The sequence below is a fragment of the Chrysoperla carnea genome, chromosome 3 (assembly GCF_905475395.1).
Source record: "Chrysoperla carnea chromosome 3, inChrCarn1.1, whole genome shotgun sequence".
Taxonomy (NCBI): Eukaryota; Metazoa; Arthropoda; class Insecta; order Neuroptera; family Chrysopidae; genus Chrysoperla; species Chrysoperla carnea.
The window spans coordinates 55,943,682-55,968,208 of record NC_058339.1 but is presented as its reverse complement, the minus strand read 5'-3'; the positions used below and the strand labels follow the sequence as shown (position 1 = coordinate 55,968,208).

Here is a 24,527-nt window from a genome sequence, read left to right as displayed (position 1 = left end):
CATTTCTTTATTTTATACACAACTTGATATACATTTTAATTTTAATTAAAAAAAAGAATTATTATTAAAACACTTATCATCTAAAACTACTTGGAGCTAAGAAATTAACAAAAATGTTAATTTTTTAAAAGCATTTTAAAATAAAATTTAAATACTTGATACATTCATCCCATCCCCGTTTTCGAGTGATTATTATATCTTCGTACTTTCTATGAACAACTTTAAGAAATTCGATTAGTAAATAATTAACACAAAATAAAAGTTAACAGTCGCAAATACTATAATAAATAACGGTTCAAACGATAGAGCACATTTATCATTAATTTCACGCGTCTAAATAAAAAAATTCAATTTTATTCATGTTATGATTTCTTGGAAAAATCGCACGAGTAAAGATAAGATAGTTTTACTTTCTAAATACTTGAAGGCTCTAAGGAAAAAGGGAATTTAATGGAGAGTGTTCTTTTATATATGCTTCAAGTGCGAGTTTAGGGTTCAGTACTCAAAAAATATGCCGGGGGTTTGTAAAATTTATACAATATAACACCCTTAGATAATATGTATTGTGATAGACAGGTTTGGGATTTTTAGCTGGAATAGGCCCTTATCCTAAAATTATTTTATTGCCTCAACCACCGTTTATCGAGCCAAAACATCGTTGTGAAATCAATGTTTGGATGACATCAAAAACTATGAAAATATGAAGAATTTAAATGCACAAATAGAAAGATACCTCGTGGTGACGTCATAACTTGCGACTACCATACACAAGTCAAATACATGACAAAAATTATTTTGAAAAAGAAGGATAAAAAATTATATAATTACTTATATCTTTCATGTTTATTTTCATCCGATTTTAATTTTTATTTTAGATAGTGCCATCTATTCTCGCACATTTTCAAATTTTAACAAAAGATACATTGAAATCGATATCAGGACAAAGATCAATTGTGCGGGGAATGAATGTATTTTATGAAAAAGGTTCATGAAAAATGTTCAACCAAAGTTGTTTGTTTTTAGAAAACAAACAACATTTTTTGTATTTAAAATTTTCTCTTACTGTTTAAAAAGTTGTAATATATCTATTACCTATACCTATTACCTATATTATTAGGTCCCGATTCACGAATATGAAGTTACTTTTCGATTTAAACAAATTTTAACGAGAACCCATGTGTGGGGCCTTTGTTACTTTCATTAATATTTTTAAGCGTAACAGAAGCTTAAAACTAAATTTAACATTCTAATACAACAAAAAAAGGTGGTCTATGTGAATACCCAACAAAGACAGTATCAGATAGAAGTTATACCAATAGAAATAAATTTTTTGATGCATTTTTCACAATTGAGAATTTCATATTGAATATTTATCACGCTAGCGTGTGACTAAAGTCAGTATGAATCCAAAGTTGTATACTGTTTAAAAGTTATACAATAAATTATTAATTAGAATTTAAACAAAAAATGATGATTAAATACACCATCAGAGGACTATTCAAAATAAATGAAGTATTAAATTATGAACTCAACTCGTTTCATAATAAATGATTATCGTATGATTTAATCTTGAATGCTTGTATTTTAATATCAAGAATCAAATTTCAGTTTAACAGAGTAATGTGATAATGAATATTTATAAAAACAAAAACAAAAAACACTTCTTATTTTTCAATATGCAAACTGTACTTTTAATATTTCTTTTAAATAGTGAGACAGAGAATTGTGCAATTTTGATAACGGTGTAAACCCATCTTAAAATCGGTTATCCTGGTACAGTTTCTCCCCCCTCCAAATACTCTTCCTTTCAATTAAATTCGCAAGAAAAAGTAACGCAAGTTGTAAGATCCGACTACTTACACCCCACTAAATTATTTTTTGTGTTTTGTTTTACAGCATTTTAAAATCACACACTTCTCTGCCCCACATTGAATTGATTTTATGAAATGTGCTTTTAACATTGTAGATATACTTCGAATAAAATTTTTGGTTTACAGATATTTTTACGACACACTGAATAAAATAGAAGAAATTTCAACTACAAGTTTTAAATAAAAAACCGAAATATTATGGTCTTTTAAATTTACTATCTATAATAATGATTTTGAACCTACGTCACTTTTTATTTCACAGAAATTTGATTTTAAATTATACAAAATAATTAAAGTTGTTTATTCTATTCAAATTGTAAAGATACCTCTATTCTGTTCAAGTTTTGTCTGTTGCCAATCATTCGTCAAGTACCGTATGTCTTTATACTTCAAGTTTCATACATATATTTATTTTAATGCAGGATTTTTTATGTACAGTGTGACTCACACTGTAATTCATAAAGTGGCGAAAGAAGTACCAGAGATAAAGATAGACAAATATTTACCTTCTTTGTCAAACAGCACTGTAAACCAAAATGGAAGATATATTGCATATCTTCTAAGCTAAATTTGAGATGAAACCCTTTTGCATTTTGTTTCGAAAGGTTTGTAGATCATTGGTCAAGAATTTAGAAAGTGCGTCAAATGTTCAAAATCTACTCTGATAGAGGGGTGGGGGGTTTATTTACTATACACTTGCATGCATTTTTTTATGCTGGAAAAAACGTCTAAGATATTTTACAGCCCATTGAATACGAATTTGACATCGAAAAACGAAAAATTCAAAAGCATATTGAAAAAGCTTGGATTTTCTTAAAAATAGGAGAAATTTAGAAAATGTTTAACATATTGTTGGTTTAACTTATAAACTCACGTATTTTTAATTTACTAGACTAGTGTGTCGTATTCTTTCAGTTATGCCACTTTTATTTGTTCACTCTGTATTGTAAATACACGTTCATTCAACTAATAATAACAGCTCAATGTTTACTTATCAATAAAGATTTAATATTTTCAAGCATAATAATTCAGTAGTGAATTTATAGTATACATCTTACATCCATCTAATCGTACTAGCATCAAATCGTATTATTTAGGTATTATACTTTTATACCTTCGCAAGTCATGAAACCTGTTAAAATTTTTCCACTTTTGTACAAAGAACGAAACACTTTTCATTTTTATTTTATTCAATATTTCATATCATTATTTGCGTGTTAAATTAATAAGAATGATAATAGGTAGATAAATATAGTTTTGTATTTATCCTCTTACATTTCCGGCGATATGTTAAAAATTGTACATTTCTCAAAGTAATTGTATTTTTAGAAATAAATTTTTGTGATTTTTATGATTTCACTTCCGATTGATATTTTCTGATTTAGTCGTCAAACTTTATTTAAAAAAAACTAACATACTGTTTTTGAACCTTCTTTACTTTTATTTATGGCAAAAATAGTGACCAAATTTTCAATTTCTTGGCATCATTTTAATCATATCGATAACAAATCGGGTATCGATAAAATCAAAAAGGATGCTTATATTATAAAATATGAATTCTAGTTTGGATAAAAATGAAATTAGGAACGTCGCACATCGGACATTTCGTATAATTATATGAATATAATAATACAATCGTGTACTGTAACACACAAAACTAATAAGAAATTCAATTCAATTTTTATTTTTCTGTTTCATCTCGCATAAAAATATTTATATACATTTTTTTTTTATAGAATTAAAAAAAAAAGGTTTCATATCATGATGTTCAGGTCATTACACTCATTTTTTTCCAATTTAATAAACTACATAAACACATACAACTGGATTCTTTTCATTTGTAATTTCTTTGGAATCACCCTGGCTTGCTTGTGTGATTATCAAGGAAATTGTAAGTGTGTATGATGATATTGTAACAATAAATATTATCTGGAACTTGTTTTTTTTATTATACAATATCAAAAATCATCAAGAAAAAATATTAAATTTACACGATATAAAAAAATATATTTATGTGAAATATTCATGTAACTACGGTAAACATGATTTGTGACATTTGTTTGTCATAACTGGCTCTGTTCAGCAGAAAAAAAGCGCGGGCGCCTTCTGTGCAAATTAAACACTCGTTACATATTTTCCCTTTGATAAGAAATCGTTAAGATAGAAAATAGAATCGTTTAAATAGAAGGGTAAGCAGGTTGTCATTTCACATCTATGAAAGTTAAGAAATAATGCGAACGTTAAGCACCAAAAATTTGTGTTTGTTCATTAAATTGCGGACACTGCATGCAAATTTTGTTTTAGGAACAACGTTTTGGTTAAAAACACAGGCTTAGTTGTGGTTCAAGGTGTTTGAGAGTTGAAAAAATGTTTCTTGAAATAAAATTGTTTGATTCATAATGATAATTCTTTCTCGCAGAACAGACATTCGAAGAATACAATTTAGTCGTATAGAAGAGTATTTGAGAAATTGTTGAAGAACAATTCAAGGGCAAATTATGACCGAGGGTTCGTTTTTAAAGGAATTACAATATTTCTTCCGAGATCGAATACATGGTATCTTCAATAGTCACATAAAATTCTATTGTTTTTAATAGGTCGTAAATTAATTCAAATTTTCCAAGTATTTTAGGATAACAATGTTTTAATACTGTAAACATAAACAAGAATTACTGTATTCATAAACAAGGATAATTTTTGAATATTTATTAATTAGATATCAGCTGCTGCCTACGCTAATAATTATTCCTGCGTACAAGATACACGCGTAGGATAGGGATATATGATTGTGTATAACAGATTCCAGCATATTGTCGCTTGCGTACATGAGCATTATTTAATCAATAACAGTTGTTTTTGTTCCAGGTGATTCCTGGATTCAAACCTTATTTTGTTTATGTTACTTGTTTTGAAACAATATTGTAATCCTGTACCTTGAATCCTTTGTATATATGCCTATCTTATATTTAATATCTCAATTCTACAAATGTGAGTTTTGTTTTTAGTACATTCCAGAAATATTTGGAATAGTTGAAATTTGTATGTATATCTACAATAGAGTGAGGCATTTTGGTACATTTTCAAATTAGCAATTATTTCGACAATAGGTCCTCTCTAAAACCGTATTTCAAGTGACAGAAATTAGTATTAGATTCCCGTTTTTTATCCCCACATAAATAATATCTAAAAATCAGCCATGTTAAAATTGACTGCGATAACGTTGTTAGAAAACGTTGCCAGCTGTTGTTGTACCAAAAGAAAATATTTCATCGGTTTCCCGCAGTTTTTTTAAATAGTTAAAACTAAATTATAAGTTGATCGTAAGATATTATTATTATAAAGACTAAAATAATAAACATGATTCTACTACTACCCTTGAAAACTATAAATAAGTTTATAATAAAGAAGTTTATACTGAAGATAGTAAAACTGACATGAAAACAAGTCACGCATCATTTAACAGTAATATTCAATTCTAAGTATATCTGTTTTAGATAGATATAACCGTTTTCTTACTTTATATTATCTATTATCAGTTATCATCACATTAGATTTAAGATTATTGTGTATAAGTTTTGTTTTACAGAGTGTAACAGATTATTTTATTCTATGTTAAATTACATTCGATAAAATACCAAAAATTAAATAAAAAGTTAGTATTTTTATAATTACTATAGTACAATACAAGACATTTTAGAAGATAAAGAAAAAAGAAAACATCTACAGAAACATTTTAAATTTTCTGATAGAATACATCTATATTCCTATATATTATAAATGTGAAAGGTTATTGGTGGCGCTTTCACGCAAAAACTACTGAATTAATTTGATTCAAACTATACAGTAATATAACCTCATACATCAGAATAACACATGAGCTATAATATTTAAAAATATATTTTTGTTTAAAAAAAATTTCAACTAAATTTAGTCGGACATTTTACTCCGCTGTCTATGAGTATTTTTTAACCATAAATTAAAGATTTCTGTACAAATGAAAAAAGTTAAAATGTAAAAATGGTAAAAATACAATACTCAGTGAATTATGACTATAATACATTTAAAGAAATTGAAAACTGTACATATATTTTAGCTGTGTAAAAACAGTCGCTACCTATATTTCGAGTGTTATGAAAGGGGATAAGTGAGAGCAACTGAGGTGAAGGCTTTAACACGGTTGTCTTTACCAGTCTTTGCTTTTAAACCCAGCAAAGCGGATATCAAGCTAGTATTGCTACATTTTTAGTTAAATTCGATTACTTTAATTCTTATACATCCTGTATTAAGATATAAATTGATAAACATCGTATCGAATCCGTTTGAGCGTTAAGACACAAACCGCTTAATGATAAATTATCTTAAAAATTACCTTGAACAATCAATCATATAATTTGTACTTTCCCTAGTAGATTATAATTATTATATAATAACTTAAAAACAGTTAAATGACCTTCATAACCTTAAAGTACATTTAATTGTGATTTAGGTATGCTTTTTTGTTTTATTAAAAACTAATTTGTAAAATAAGAATAATTTTCGAAAAGTAAAGGGACAGGGAAAAAGTAAAAGGAGGGAACTGGATGGCATTATTAATTTATAGGATGTTTTTAAAGAATTTCATCTTTGAATTGGCAACATTCGTTTGTTTGATAACCGATTTGACAGTAGGCAGTTTCATTATGTTTAGCTTGGTTTGCATTTCATAAAGAATTGACGTACACCGGAGCAATGCATTCAAATTTTTAAAACTATTAAATTGAATTGAATTTGAAATTTCACGTAATGGACCTGTTAATTGGCCACCAAAATCTTTCGATCTAACCCCACTAGATAATATAATTTTCATGACATTCGGCGACATACATCCGCAATCGCTGCGAAAAGTGTGTGAGAATAAGTAAGACATCCAGATGGCACGATTTACGCGTCAACAGTGGTGGCCACATGACCGAAATCATATGCAAACATGAAAGGCATAATTATCTTTCCAATGAAGCCAAAGCGTTCAAGAAATTCAAAATTAACAGAAATTAGAAGTGTATTCACCCTAAAAAGGGCTGTCCTTCTCATCTTTCTTAAATTTACGATAAATTGTATTTTCACTACAATCTATAATTGATAATTTTCGTAATTCAATGGAATATTATATTCGTATTTATTCAATCACGATAAATAAATACGATTTTATCAAGAAGGGAGAATTTATTGTAGCGTAAATATTATTTCCTATAGTTATTGAATTAAATTTATATGATAACAAACTGTCATTCTATACTTTTATTTAAAACAAATAAAATTTCAAGGTAGCTCAGCTCTAATAGTGAAAAATAACTAGCGTTCACCTAAATTTAACCCTTACGACGTGACGCACGCGTATATATGTCATTAATATAAAACATGGTTGATAATAATCCATAGGATAAATTTATAGTAAAATTTTTCTCCTGATTTAGCCTTTAGTAGAAGTAGATCATCTCTCTGGATTAATCTTTGTCGGAAATGACAAAACAATGTAAAGAAAGCTGTCGCTCGTCGTCAAATAAGGGTTAGAATAATAGAGTTTCTTATTAGAAAAATAATAATTTTAATAATGATTAAAACAATTTTTTTTTTAATCTCGTTAGGTGAGCAACAAAGGGTTAGAAATAAAAGCTATAATACATTTATTGTTTTTAAATAAATTAGTTAAAAATAACACTGAATATCCTTCAAGTTAAAATGGCACAATAAAATACATATATTCAATATTGACATTTAATAATTTTAATAACGCGTTTTTATCAGAATCAAAATATTATTTTAATAATGAAACATAATCTCACATTGTTTCTTCGGACAATTATGAATACACAATTACTCTGATAGCATAAAAAGATTTATTTATTAATTACAAATAGCTTCGGAGTTGTAATTTTTTAAAATGGATCAATTTAAACAGAATAAATTGTTCATTTTACAACCCGATTTCTATAAACTGGATGACATTGGTACCTGCTGCTGTCATTAACGGCCTCTTTTGGTGTGTTCTATGTAGCCTACTCAACTACATTTTATTCTACATTTTGACGACAAAAAGACTTTTCGGAAAAGCTTAGCCAATTTAATGGAAAGCTTGATTACGGTTTCCATGACGATGTAATTTAACGTCGCATTATAGAACTGGGCGAGATATAACGACAAAAGTTTCGGAAATTTCATTTAGTTTTTGACGAAAATATCGAAAATTGAAAGATGTAACAATTTGATATTTCAATTCCGCGAAATTTAGATTGTGATGATGTATTTTATTCAGAAAGATTGTTAGGACCGAGATGAGACAACGGAGCAAGCAAATAACTGGAAAGCACTGTCTCGTCTTGTTTTCAATTAAATTTCATCATATAATCTTAAAAATCTTAATTCCTTGCCATTATTAAAAGATTTGCCACTTTTTTCAAGATTACAATAATTACACATTTCAGAAACACACCCAGTAAACACACAATTTATAATAAGCATTCTTAATAATTTTAAGATTGATTACATTTTTTTTTCTCATTGGTAGTGTGAGTGTGTTAAGAATCACAACACAAAGAACACCACAAAGAAATGTAATTAAATATTATTAATATATTTATTTATTTTTTTATACTAACTTACAATCTGTAAACATATGTGACTTAAATATAATATTTTTAACTTTCTGAAAAAAACTTTTAACATTCATCTCGAAATAAAAAAAAACTTGATAAAGGCACTGTGTTCTTTTGTGTGGCATCAAATTTTCAAGAAATATTTTAGGCGTGTTAGGCAATGACTTTACGAAACTAACCAGCATGCTAATGTTAGTTTATTAAAAAAAAAAAAGTTAACTAACTGAAATGAGTTTCGAACGTGGGTTGTTCACGTGACAGTCAAACACGAAACCAACTGAACCAAACGTTTTTATTTCAATCAATGGGAAAAAAGATGTGAAAACCAGACTATAATTCTAATGACTTTAATTTACAAATTCTAATTATCTATTCTAATTTGAAAAACCATTGTTATTTTATAGTTCTCATTTGTTTCTAGTCCGTATCTAGCCACTAGAACCGACTTTTAGAAAAAACAGGAAACAGTTCTAATATTAGTAAAATAGAATTATTTGTCATCGGAAAGATGTAGAAAAATCGTTTTTGCAATTAATAATTTTTTCAAGCTGAAATTTGCTTCTAAGTTCCTGAGCCCGAAGGCAACTTTGAAGTTTGAAGAAGATGGTTATCCGAGATCCGTGAAATCTTTGGGAGCTACATCGTGATTATTTAAGAAAAATTTTTTTAGTGAATACAGCTATTTACTTAACCAAAAAGTTATTGGCTTAGCCTTTAAAGGTCACATTCATCATGGATTTTATATTATATTTATGTTATAGTCAATACTTATAATACATAGTCAGGGTCAAATCATATCAATTTGCATAAAATGCAATACATATTTATTATAAGTTTGTTGTATTTGAATGGTACAATCTCATTTTTTATATTAAAACATAATAAATATAATAAAATAAATATAATTTTAACACGGTTATTAACAGTTATATAAATAATAAACGAATCATTTCTTTCTTAGTCATGTTATATTTATTACATTCGCTTATTAAAAATATTACAAATTTTATTATGTCACGTGTTTTAAAATGTTAAAAATTTCTACAAAATTATAACAAAATACCACTTTGTATAACTCTAATCCATACTTGAAGTTAAATTTTCACATTTTTACGTCGAATATATCGGATTATATTTATGGAAACCTTTGGCCCAAAGGAGAAAGCAAACGGATGGACACGAAAGTATTTTCTTGCTGTTATATTCCAGGTAATATTCCAACTATAGACTTGCAATTTTAAGCAGAAACGAGAGATTTCGTCATTATTTTGTGATTTCTTGTGGTGATATTGTCATTAAAATGTAACTTCAAATCCAGTTATTTTTGTAAGGTATCTTCGGACACACGAAGCGACTAAAGGCGATTTTATTGAACTAATCTCCCACACTCATTGATGTACAAAAGAAAATGATTTAAAAACAGTATGTTTATCAATTCTAGGGTTTTTCAATAATTATTACGCCCATGCAATATCAATTGAAAAAAAAAATTAACTTCCTCAACAGACAAGCATTATTAAGTTTGGATGAATCAGCAACAGACAATATATAAAAAATTGTAATCATACAAAACGTAGGTGTTATAATAATTTATAACAATTTTAGAATAAAATCGTGTATACATTTATTAAATTTAAATAATAATAATAAAGATGTTATAATGAGAGTGCGATACAATGCAATGCCAGTGCATTCAAGCTCATACATATCACATAAATAAACAAAAGAGAAAAGATATAGATTTTAATCAGAGTATACAAAATATTAAATATTATAATAATACACAATAATTATATAGTATTTATTATGATGAGATGCATATATTATATTTAGTGTTATCATACAACAACTCATATTACATTTTTATAGATACTTCTATGTAAACACTACTACCTACCAGGGTAAAGCGGACGATGGAATTGTTCTTATGAAATTATAGAGGCGGTGATTGATCTGGAGCAAATTAGAAAGAAATTTTCTGGGGAGAAATGGCTTTTTCGACTTTTAAAAGACTTTGCACACCTCTACCAGCGTCTAAATTGAGCTAGAGGATTAGAGAGCTGTATGTAGGTTGAATTAGTATCAATAAAGTGCATTTTGTTGGTTGTAAGGTAGTTTCACAATAGTTCCATTGCTTAAACTTTTGTAAAACCCACTTTTCGAAAGAATTTAAAAAAAAATTCACAGACTACGAATAGAGCTTACTATTTGTTTCAAAAGTTTTGACCGTTTAAAACACGAAATAATTAAAGCCTTATTTCTCAATTTTCATCAATTTACGTCAAAATTACGAACTTTGGCATTAATTATCTCGTGTTATAAACGGCCAAAATTTCTGAAACTTTGGAATTTAATAGTAAGCTTTAATTATAGTCTGTGAAAAATTGGTGACTACTCTTTTTCTAAAATGAACTACTAATTATTACATAAAGGGCATTTTAGGGGAAGAAGAAAATATGAGTTTAGTGATAAAATTCACCCTATTATAGATGGAGAGACAGATCCGAGTATTGCTTGTGATCTTCCCCATTGTCACTATGTAAAGGAGGTTTAGGCGGAACCTTTTTTCGGTAATGGCGGATAACGGTTCTGGGGGGAGGGCGGGGGGTTGTATGCGAGGGTAAAAGTGAAAATCTTCTCGTGATTTGATATATTTCCGTCCTTTTTCAAATATGATTTACGACACCTAAGAAGTGGAAATTGAAGGTGAGCGGATGATTAGGTCTTGCCTAAGAAGTGAAATATAATTAAAAAAATTATATTTATTGTTTTGGCATTTCATAAAACAGGGTGAAGGAAATACAATTTATGGACGTGTGTTTAGCCAATATTATCAGACATAGATACTTCTTACATTTAAAAAAAATGAAAATTGACGTAAATTATATTGGAAAAGGGGGGAAAATATTACATATCAGGAGCAGACTTTCATTCTCACATCCCCTCAGCCCCGTATCAAGGATATCCTCCATTACCGAAAAAAATTCCCCTACATAATGACAACTACATAGGAAGGACTACAAATTTCGAGACTATTCCAATATTCGGTGAGGTATCGAGACTCTAACGACTATAAGGTTTTAACTTATAAGGTCACCGATTTTATAGGTGAGGTAAGTCTTTAAAAATGAAACTTTTCTTTCCAGGCTAATATTACGCCAGATATATACGCTTCTGAAGGCACGAAGTTTAAACTTTAACTTGTAAGGGTTCCATCAAAAAGAATAGTTGTTTCCACTAAAAGCTCGAAAAACTTAACCAAATGCCAGTCAAATATTGTAAGACATTATTATGACCTACACATAGAAGTCATGTGAGTAGTTAAAGTTGCATTAAATATTTTAAAAACATCAATTTTATTGTTTATAACTTCTTAGTTTGTTGATATAATTCATTTGATAGCACAGTAAATTGTTGTTATTGTAATTTATATTATATGTTTAATTGTAATAAATCAGTTATCTGTTTGAATATAAATGTAATGCAGAATGCTATTTATTACTTATCAGAACGTAATAAACAATTTATTTATACGAATTTATCCTGTTTTCTGTGATAATTATTATGAACTTTCACTGAATTTATTTTATCATCTTTTTATATTATTTATATATGGGAATAGTTCAAGTACAAAATTTTATTGCAAAAAAATATAAATAAAAAACGGAAAATTTATGGTCTAATTACGTTAGCATTCTGTCAAATTGTTCCAAAAATAATTTATTCCAAAAAAATTTTACCTTTTTATATGTAATATGTAAGCTAGATTGCCGATAAACAGAGGAGACACCAGTGCCTATAGCGGCAAAATTATAAAGGTTTCCAGAAAAAAGAGGTTTGAAGAGAAAAAATTTGTTTCCTATTGCTTAGAAATCGAAATTATTGAAGTTGATACTATTTCTCGCTATTATAAACATTTCACTAATTTTTTGTCTATTAGTTTTAGGCAGTATATGGTGGGTAGAAGAAACCGGTATTATATGAATTTGTGATAAACAAAATTGAGCCTAACTTAAGAATATCATTTGATTATCTGTCACTATACCTACTTACAGTGAAAAGGGGTAACAATCTGGCAATAGATGACATTTTTTTCTCAAAAACGGATCAAAATTTCTGATTTTTAAATATCTGTCATTCTATGCGTCTTTGAGACTAATTTTTTGATATACGTGTTACGGATAAATTCCAATTTAGTCAATAATTGCAAGAAGTTATGTTAGGTAGATTTAACTTTGACTCTTTCTTTCAACGCCAGTAAAAATTGCAGTTTTGAGACATCAAAAATGGTTTTGATTGACACGGAATTTAAAAACTGTACCAGGCACCTATTTGATTCTTAGTTTTGTATCTTTAAGGGATAGTCCAGTAACTTTATACATTAGAGCTTGTGTGAAATTCAGTAGTTCTGATCTTTTACAGACTTCCTTACCATATTGGCCCAATAAATAAATAATCTAAATTTGTGACCTCTAGCGCCGGACGCAACTTTATCAAAAATCGAAAAAACCGTGAAAACTTCGGATTTTTTCATAATTATGGCGATTATCACTCTAGTGCTCTAGAGCTTTTGAAAGTACCTTTTCAGGATGGTTTTAAAGTAGACTAAATTTGCTACTATATGAGAAAAGGAATGTCTATAGATCCAATAGTTTCCGAGATAAAGCCTTTCAAAGTTAGTCATTTTTTCACAATTTTTGCAATATTTTATCGCTCTGAATGAATTTTAACCCTGGTTCTTCGTAAACCCTATTATGTAACTCCTGATAATTTTGAGAGAAAACTTTTAATAATAAATTCTTTAAAATCGTGATTCGGTTAAAATCGTATATATAACACGTTAAGGTAAAATTTTTCTGTGAATATGCCGAGTATTATATTTTATAGGGAATAATTTTATTTTTTACTTTCGACTTCTACGAGTGTACTACCTACGGGATTTTTCCAAAACTAAATTTATATTTTATATTTCCATCGTGGAAATTATTTTAGGTTTTTATAAGTAAAAATTTGTTGTCAACAAAAAAGTTCTCACAACAATATCAAAATACAAATAAGTATGACTCAATAAAGTTTTTATCTTTGATAGTTTTGATTTCCATTAATTAAATCAATTGGGTTTTTACACAACTAAATTGTTTTTGTATTTCCTTTTCAGCATGGATATATTTTAAGTTTTTATCAGGGAAAATAAATTATCAGCAAAAACTTCTAACAATATTATCTAAATACAAATAAATTATGACGAAACAACGCAGACATTCAATCCTACCACAACAAAGTAACCACAAAATTCAAAACAAAAGTAATACCAGAAATCATAAACACTTACTTGTTCAATAGCCAAAATTAATGTAAAATATTTTAAAACCACAACACTAAAATATAAAACAGAATTTTGTATTTTTTTATATTCAGTATCCGTACGTTTTAATTGACGTCTACGTGTGTACCGTGCATGCTCCATTTTAAAAACATGTGTGATTGTGGATAAACATTCTAACATCGAATAAACTATCGATAAAATATACTAACACTATTAACGAACGATATCTATATGTATTTTTATCACATGCGTTTAATATTGAAAGATACATCAACTGAAAATCTTTCTTCCATAAACTCGAAACATATTTCAGTTGAGTAAATATTCTCTTTGAAGTAATTATAGAATATATACTGTGGAAAAGTTCAATGTGACCTATTTACCTTGGGTACATTCGTCGTACTTTCCTCGAAAATGTAGACTTGTTCTACATCGAAGGTTAACACAGAAGGTTCCCAGGAGAAAAAAGTTTTTTTTTGGATAATTTTGAAGCTTTGATCATCCCTCTAAATTGAGATCTGGAGGGTTGAAAATCAAGAATTGAATGTCAAGAAAGTACCTTTTGGGCTATCATCTTCCCAACTCCCGTCTTCCTTTTTATACCCTGTATATATGAAATATATATCAAGGTATACTAATTGTAGTCCTAAGTTTGTAATTCTTAGAAATATTGACGATAAAAACAAAATTTTACTAGTGCATAAAATCACTAGATAGTCCATTTTCGTTTGTCCGTCCGTGATCACGATAATTTAAAAACAAAGAGATATCAAGCTGGAATTTTGAATTGGAGTTAGTAAATGAGCAACATGGGTCAATTTGGTCTTGGAACCGTAAAGTACATCTTATAAACCGTAAGAGGAGCATAAAAGTTTAAATGTAAAAAATGTTCCTTATAAAAAATAAATCACTTTTATTTGAAACATAATTTTAACTCGTGCGGGCGAAAATTACGCCAAAATTTTTGAAAAATAGGTCTTTTGAAAGATTCTTGAGAACCAATTGTAGAAAAAACTTTCGAAAATTTTCGAAAACCAAAACATAATTCTGTTGTTTTTTTTAAACTCTTCTAATTTATTAAAAATAATAAATCAGTGAATTGTTTGTTTTCACTTTTTCCTTTTAAATTTATTATGGATTTTCACGATTTTGGAGGCTTTGTGTGCAACCACAGCTTCTTCGAACTAAAGTTAAAAGACTGAAGCATGCAAGTTAATTTAGTTTCAAGGAATTGCCATATGTCAATTTCCCAGTCCAGTATCAATTTCAGTTTTCTATGCTGGTCTTTACACTTTTATGTCAAAAGATGAAAATTTTTAAAGCTTTGTGAAATTCTAAAGCTCCCCAAATTAAATTAGAGCTTTGAATGTTTAACTGGGACTTGAATTCATGTTAAGGAAGTTCCTTTTGGTGTAGAGTTCCCGTACTTCCTCCAACTCTTTTAGATAAATATTTCATATGTTCGAAAATATTAAAAGACAAAAATACCACTTTAATAAAAAAAACATGAAATAATAAAAAGCACCGAAAATTAGGGGAAATATGACCTAAGTGATGGAGCTACCCTGCTCATAATTTTTTTTCTCCCAACTAATTGTTAAACACGCACAGTAAAACCTTATTTTCTTAATATGGTTTTATTTATAAATTTTATCCAATTGCGTATCAAAATGAGATATTGAAATAAGGTTAAAACGATGAATAAAATGTCAAAGTTTAGTTCAAAGGTTTATTTTCACTTGAATTGGTTTTATATAGAAAATTTTCACAACCATAGATTCGTTTGTAATCTATTCAATTCGATGAGACTCTATTTTAGATTAATCAATTTCTCTTGAAATAACGTATTTCGTTTCTATTGGATAACAAAGTTTACTTTAATGTAGGGTTAGGAGATACCATTTTAATAGAAAATACACTCATTTAATGTTTGGTACTATCTATTTATTATATTGTTTGTCAACCCTGATTTTCAGGTAAATTTAATTAGGGTGATTTGAAACAATATGCAGTACAACCGAATCAATTATAAGATATATGTAACAACTAGAGTGATACCCACCCGCTTCGCTGGGTTTAAAAGTAAAGATTGATAAAGATTGCTCTCGCTTATCCCCTTTCTATAACACCCGAAATAACAGTAAGGATTGTTTTACACAGGTAAAATATATGCATGGTTTTCTATTTTTTTAAATGTATAATAGTCGTAATTATTCATTGAGTATATCAGAAATGATGGCCTTGAAATATTTTATATTGACTATTTTTACAGAAATCTGTAATTTATAGTAATGTCAAATGGCTACTTTTACAGAAATCTGTAATTTATGGTCATGTCAAATTTAATAAATTTTTATTTTTTTATAAATATATTTTTATAAATTATATCTCATGTGTTATTCCGAAGTATGAGCTATATTGCTGTACAGTTTCATTAAAAACCATTCGCTAGTTTTAGCGTGAAAGTGTAACAAACAAACAAACGTGCTTACTTTCGCATTTATAATATATAGAGATAAATACTTCGTAACAACAAAAATTCAGCTCATTTAATAATCAGGTAGGAATTTTCGAGATATATGCAGAATCGCTTCGAAATAGAAACTTTCGTATAGCGTTTTAGGCAATATTTCAAAAGCTATTCATCAAAGCGTTAAATTAACTCAATTCTTGTATTATTTGGGAAAAAATTACTCATATAAGTATCACCAAATTCTAATTAAGTTTTTGCGATTCTTTATTATTTTTGCCAAAGAGACGTAAATTGTCAAAAATCGAGCAACTTTTACGTGTGTGTCCAATTGGGATAAAAATCATTTTCTAGAGTAATTTCGGGACGGAATTCTTTAGACAATTGGGCGAATTGTCTCTGTGATTTTACTAAAATCGTATACGATGGGCGATCTCCCTGCGAAATTTCTGTCAATAACTCAGAAATTTGTAGTTCAAAATCGATCCAATTTTCGCATTTATTAATTAACCGTTATCTGAAGGCTTAAGTCAAGTTATATTGTGAACTCTATTTTCAAAATTCGATCCGTAAATAATCAAATTAGACGATTGCAAAACAATCAAATCTTAATAATTAAATAACTACGATATCACTTTTAGGATAAAAATTTATACTTGAAATATTCAAAAAAAAAGCTTATGCACATAACTGTACTGTGTAGACAATTGTGAAAAGAATTCCGTATGTATTTCACAAAAAAATAAAAATAATAATCAGCATATGACACGCAACAATGCATTTTAAATACTACAGACCTTTAAAATGAAATTGAAAACCAGGTGTGCGTTGGTGAATAATAAATATGAATATGAAATAAAAACACCATACATGACAATAAAAGTGATGATAAGAGAAGAATATATACAAAAGAACAAGCACCAAACCAGGGTAAGGTAGGTTAGGTAGGTAGTGGTTTAGTTATAGCTAACACTGAATTGTGTAACTAAAAAAACATCGTAGAGGTACTACTGAACTAGAACTGCATTTTAACATAATTATTATGCCATGCATATATGTAATATGCAAGGTATACTAAGTTTAGTCTCAAGTTTGTAACGCTTAAAAATATTGATGCAACGCACAAAATTTTGGTGTTCATAAAATCAGCTAATCATTTCATTTCCGGTTGTCCGTACGTCCGTCCGTCTGTGGACAAGAGAACTCAAAAACGAAAAAAGATATCAAGCTGAAATGAGAGTTCGTAAATGAGCAACATAGGTCAATTGCGTCTTGGGTCCGTAGGATCCATCTTGTAAACCGTTAGAGATAGAACAAAAATTTAAATGCAAAAAATATTGCTTATAAAAAAATAACCAACTTTTGTTTGAAACAATTTTTCGTAAACATCACTGTTTAGCCGTGAGGGCGCAAATTAGGCGTAATTTTATAGTATGAATTAGATAGAAATATTAGTTATGTATGTGTGATATGTATGTATGTGTAATGTGATAGAGTAATCAACACTGTCTATGCATGGTATTTCAACAATTAACTCAGTCAATTGTTTGTTTTTACTTGTTTTATCATAACTTTTAGCGTATAATTAAATTAATAATAATCATAAACTCACTTTTCTTAAGAATCTGATGAAATTTAAAATATGGTATCTGTAGCCAGGAAAAGTTTTCCAATTTCTTCTATTCAATACTTCAATTATTATACTTTTTAACGAGTTATTTGGGGTAATATGTATAAAGTTTGGTGAACCAAAAGTTTGACACACTAGATTTTTTTATTCATTCAATCAATAGGGGGTTGTTTGAAGATCTTAAATCTGATTTGGCGTATTCGAGAAATTAACTCTTTCAAATCTTGGAAAATGACTTGTTTTGCGTTTTAGCATATATCTTGCGTTCTATTAATTAAAATTTGATGATTTTGGTGACGTTGGACTTGCCTGCATTTTATCTTCAAACCGATTTAGGTCAAAGTCACGCAACTATTGATAGAAAAAGATTTGTGTTCAAGGTCAAAAATTTGTTCGTATCTTTAGTATCGTAAAAAATGAGATTGAGTTCCTAAATGAGCAGCATAGGTCAATTGGGTATTGGGTTTGTAGGACCCATCTTTTAAACCGTTAGAGGTAGAACAAAAACAAAAGTTTAAATTTATATTCAAACATTAGAGATTCAAGCTAGTTTCATCGATATTTAAAAATATTTATCGTTGTTTTATTTTAATGTTAAAATTGTAAACTTTTAAATAAACACTCGTCATAATGCTAACATATGTTGGGGAAGGTTAGGAATGCCAACAATTGATATGTGTTGTACCCGGATTAACATTTTTCAGGGTAAAAACCGGTAAATTCAATTTTCCACCGTTTAGACTTTAGAATCGTTAATATTATTTTAATATGTAATCACTCATTTAAAAAATGAAATAACATAAAATTTTTTTATCTACAAATGTCGCAAGCTACTACTACCTTGAATAGGTATAACATTTCAATTTAAAGTATAAATACAATGTATGATTATTGTATTATTATCGCATTGTATATAATATGCATAATTATTATTATAAAATAACCTAAATATTTAAATTGCTATTATTCGCATACGATTATTACAATTACAGTCAAACCTGGATAAGCGAGAGTTCAAGGGAGCACATTCTCATAAGGGAGCAAGGGAGACTGTCTTTTATAAAGATATAAATAAGTAGCAGTCTCACTTATGGAGGTCCATGAGGGAAAAACGACTATCTCAGACAGAGGTTATTGTTTCTCGCCAATAGAGGTGTTGGGAGCTGAAAATTACGGGTCCTGGCTATTACTCTAACTTATAGAGTTTTCGCACTTATCAAGTTCTCACTTACCCAGGTTTGACTGTACATATTACAACCTTAAAAAGTGCATGCATACATATTCGATCAAATTATCACAATAATTGTATTTTTGCTTTATCAATTTTTATTTTTTTTTAAAATATGCAAAAAATGACACAGAAAACCTATCCAAGCTGCTAATCGTCAAATGAATTGGATTTTTCTGTTTTTTAGTGGTCTCAATTATCCGGTAAATAACGAGTATCTGAGACATTAAGATTTTACATAACTTTATTATGGGTCACTAATAAAAAGGTTGTACTTTAAGTCATTCATGGAAGTTATTTTAAGTCAAAGTCACCATTGTTATAACTTTATTGTGTATCTCTTTATCCAAGACCACGTTGCCAATAGAGGAGGAAGAAAGACGGGTATACGACTCTTCTACCTATCTCAGTTTCATTCTTGTAGTAATGAGATAGGTAGAAAAAAAATGTTGTCTCTCTGTCTTACTTGTATTTTTGGTTGTCACTGTCTCGGTTGTCACTCGTATTTTAGATACAGAAGTATGAGGGACTTCTATAAGCCATGTTTGCCCATGACTGCTTTGAATCCAAAATGAAAATTGTTGAACAAATATTTTAATATTGAATAAATAGCATTTTATAGAAAATAAACATAAAGTTATTAACTTTCTAAGAGTATAAATAGTTTTAGATCAAAAGTTATGACGCCGCATTGTAGTCGACCGACTATTGTTGATAACACTTAAAATAGATATTAAAAATAAACTTTGTTGATTTCTGATAAGTAGTAAAATAAATTGACATGAAATCTATAATAACTAATAAGTAATAATAAAGTTAGTAATAATTTAAGTCACTGACCTTAATATCTATTTCTGTATGTAAAGCACCATTCGCACTGACTTTTAATTGATCAACATCTTCATTAATTTTTTCAACACGACCTTCACCTTCACCTACTCCAGACGTTGCAACTTCTTCATCACCTTTCTTTTGCGTCGTTGTAATATCGACAGATCGTTTAGATTGTCTACCCCCCATTATGTTCAAGCACTTCCAGTTTCACTTAACTGTAACAAATCAGAAAAAAACAAATTTAAATACAATTTTAACTCTAACTTAAATTAAAACTGATTGGTTAAATTCATAGTCGATCACTGATATTTCCAATAATTGGGGACGGGAAAACATTGTGATCCAAGTAACAATTTTATATTTGCGAGAAAATAAAAAGTTTTTAGGTAAATTATTCTCTGGTTAAAATTCAAACTAAAAATTGCATCTAATATTTATAAATAAAATATTAATCAATATTAAAATTAATTATTATTTTATAAAAAAAAAAAACGTAATAACCATTGTTGGAATAATGGCAAAACAATATTCGATTAAATTATTTTTATTAAAAAAAAAAAATCAATTTTTCATGAAGATGTTGGGAAAACGAAAATGATGCCAGAACATTTGTATGAGTTTTTTTAGGATCATGCCAAAATCTTTATTTTAAGGAAAGTCACTATGATTCTACCACCGTTAACTGATTTTCAACCAGGCGGCATATTGAGCCGAGGTCGATTTAAAATTTACTCTATATTACTGGTATACTCAACGAAAGGCCACCCGACTGTACAGTAAGATACACGTGCGTCAAGTCAAAACGGGTAAATATACAATATTCTACAATAGTTCTACAATACTCATTGAAAGTCAATTATAGGATGAATTTATTAGAATATTTCACAGTTCAAGTCAAATAAAGTGGAGGGACTTCTTACCGAAATCACTGAATAAAATTAAATATTTTTCACAATTGCTCACGGTAATTTAATATGTGTTATTCGAAACTGAGTACACTAAAATTTCTGAACCACTTTTTCGCGTAGTAATTTTTTATGTTAATTCAAAAATATTTTTAACCACATTTGAAAAAAAATTGTAATTGGTATTTATTATTTAAAGAAAACAAATAAACAATTCCTTTTTGATAAAATTTTGATAAGCTTCTACAAAAATAAAACAAACAAAATTCTCTTTAAAATATTGGTATCGATAATGTCCATCCCTTTTTTGATAAATAAATATTTAATTTTATTATTTAAAACATTTTTATTTTATGAGTGTACATGATTTATGTACTTATTAGTTAATTATTTTTAAGTCTTACTTATTAAATGACGTCACATTTTTTTCTTGATATACACTTTTTTTTTAAATACCAAAAAAATGTACATGCAATTACATTTTTTGAAAATCCGAAAATCATAAGATTAAACGAACACAATCACACATTTATTAAGATAGTAGTATTCGCACCGTGCGTGAGTTTTATTGGAGGCGTTTCCATCGTAATTATACACTACTTTAATTATAGAATTGTATGGATGCATATATAATTGTTTGAATTGCATTTATGACTTTCATTATAAATTTAATATTATTGTCTCACAAATTTAAATAAATAATTATGATAATTTACATTTGAAAAATAATATTTGTGAATTTAATTTCTTGTTTTCACAATTTATAATGCAATAATTTTAATTTGACATTTTCTATAACATTAACATGTAAAGAATTGCAAATTAGTCATAACAGCCTCCTTTATCGCCAAAATTTTTCACTGGAAGCGCTGGCAGCGATTTTATTGTTCCTACCATGACTACGCACACAATGAATAGTCAAATATATAAAAACATGGTTTTTTTATATTCTACATTATTTGTGACAACATAACAGTGTGTAATACTAAGCCATTGTATCCATTCATATACTCAATACACACATACAACTGCTAATTTTAAAGTAATAAACTAATGTTTCAATACGACAATTTTGATTGTTAATATATCACATTCCACAGTGAACAAAATTTCCTTTTTTTCATATTAAAAACAGAATACCTTTATTTTTTATTAATATTATATTTCAATTTTCATAAATTTTTAAAATATTAATCATCTGAGTACTTAATGTAGTAATGTAACGCAATATGCAAGTATTCTCCACAATGTCTCCGATTATTCGTAATATTAATTTTAATGTAAAACATGTCGAAAATTCGATTTTTAATAGAAATAATTGAATAGACAAAGCCTATTGAATTTTAATGGTATTCAGTTATTCACTATTGATTAAAAAGTTAAAATAGAAATCTAAAAATCTAAATACAGTTTAGAAATAATGTACAGTTTTAAAAATCATGAAAATGTATGTAGCAACAATCCAGAACAAACGAAAGCAAAAAACTTTTAATTTGTAATTAAATAGATAAAATCATTAATAATTATAAGTACTTGTTAATTTAATCAAAACACTTATAATCATAGGAATTAATTAAAATTATTAAGGAGTAAGAAAATTGATTCATAAATTTCTTAGATTAATATCAATCACCTACTTGATATAAGAAAAACCCCACGATAAAAGTATAAAATGAATCATAAATTTTTCTAATTTGGCTAAACTTTTTTTATTACAATTTGCAAAAAACAGTTTCCAATTTAAAATAATTTAAAATAGTTTTTTTGGCAAAAATTATAAATGTTATAGTGTTCTTGCTAAAACGAGATACAAAAAATCCAAGTTGGTAAGATTAACTCTTGTTGAGGGTTAACTAGGTTATCCAGTTTTTTGACCTTGATCTGTTAGTTATGGACTCCTAAGTTAAACAATCGTGGAAAAAGCTTGACAAACATTCAGAAAGAGGGGGTAAATTTTACGTAATTTTTATACCATAATTATTGAATCATCACAATTTATAAAAATTGATTCTTTAAAATTACACTGGAACAGGAGTAACAATTCAAACGAGCATCATCAATTATTTAAGGTCAGGTTTTCCTCACAGTCTCTGTTTCAGTGAAAGCCACATCAAATTCTCAGTTTAAAAGATAGTTGAGTAAATATTATTTAAGAAAAATTTATCTATTTCTCTTAGAAATGCGATTAGACATTTCCTAACAAGCACAAACTTCACAAAAATTAATATAAATAGAAGATAAAATCTCTATCTCTAAGCATAATAAAACAGAAATATTTAAATTAGGATTAAAAATAGAAATTATAATTGTTTAAATACCCGCATGTAAAAAGTATGACATAACAATAAAATCAAAACTAGCCAAAATTATTATAAAATAAACAAAAATTATGATGGTTAAGACACACTCAAACCAAAAATAATCAGATACAATTAATAAAATAAACTTTTCAAAGTCACTAACCTTTAAAAATTAAAAAAAAAAATTTATTTAAATTAAATAAATAAACAAGGAAAAAATTAAAAAAATTGTTTACTACAAATTCAACTGAAAACTGAAATACAACAAAACATTTAATACTTTCTTGCACATAAAATCACTAAACACATGTTAAATAAAAAAAACTACAATTTTTAAATGTAACTCACACAAAGACAGTCACTGACTGATTCAAATCTAAGTTACTCACACTCAAGCAGTACTGAGTACAGTCAGTACCTTTGTAAAGAATTTTTAAACAAATATTATAAATAAAAAATATATTTAAAAAAAACTTGTGAGAAGCAGGGCTCCATATCTAAAGTCATATTCTCCCCTCATTAGATGCTTTTTAAAATGTTTTTTTAAAAGTTTTTTTAATAATACTTTAAATATTAGTCCTATCAAGTTAGATAAAATTTCAAGATCATATCGAAGTTTTGATACTAATAATTTTCAAAGACACTGAAAAAGAGGGTGATTTTAGAAAAATCAACGATTTTCCAAGTGTTCCCACAATTTGATTTATTCGAAAACTATACATTTTAAAGAAAAAATGTTTTTTTTTTTTGGTAATTTTTTTTTAGTTTCCTTAAAACTGTACATTTTAAGGAAAAAATACTATTAAAGTTGTTAAGCATAAAATTTTCAACCGATCTGAATATTTTGATTGTTCCCAATCTTTCGTATTTTCGGAAAAATCGCTATTTGCGCAAAGTTTTAAAAAGCTCGAAAGTCCTTTTATTTCGAAATGAAAAAGATGTAATTACTGAGTTGTGGTGGTGCGCAGAGTTAAAAACCGTAAAAACATGATATTTGCATATAAATAATACCTATCCTTATATAATATAAAGGTGAAAGTAAGTTTTTTTGCTACGCTTTCACGCAAAAATTACCCAATGGATTTGAATAAAATTTAACAATAATATAGCTCATACATCCGAATAACACATAAGCTACATTTTATATTTTAAAAATTAAAAAAAAAATTATATTTATTGTTTTGACATTTCATAAAACAGAGTGAAGAATTTATGGACATCTGTCCAATCAAGATTATCAGACATTGTTTTTACAATTTAAAAAAAAAAAACTGATTATTTGATACATATACTTTTACCTGTGTAAAACAATCGAAAAAATGTATTTTTGC

At 27.8% G+C, this 24,527-nt stretch overlaps 1 protein-coding gene across 3 annotated transcripts in view; it reads right to left on the bottom strand.

The window, feature by feature from the left end:
• LOC123296745 (cell surface glycoprotein 1-like) overlaps window positions 1-24,527 on the bottom strand; it is a 161,868-nt gene that overhangs the window by 85,154 nt on the left and 52,187 nt on the right. For 2 of the 3 annotated variants that reach the window (XM_044878374.1, XM_044878373.1), the window contains exon 2: window positions 19,998-20,206. In XM_044878374.1, coding sequence (XP_044734309.1) covers window positions 19,998-20,177 — 180 coding nt within the window. In that variant the 5' untranslated portion in view covers window positions 20,178-20,206. Of the gene's footprint in view, window positions 1-19,997; window positions 20,207-23,359; window positions 23,515-24,527 lie in introns of those variants that run through there. The other variant, XM_044878375.1, reaches the window with a different exon arrangement.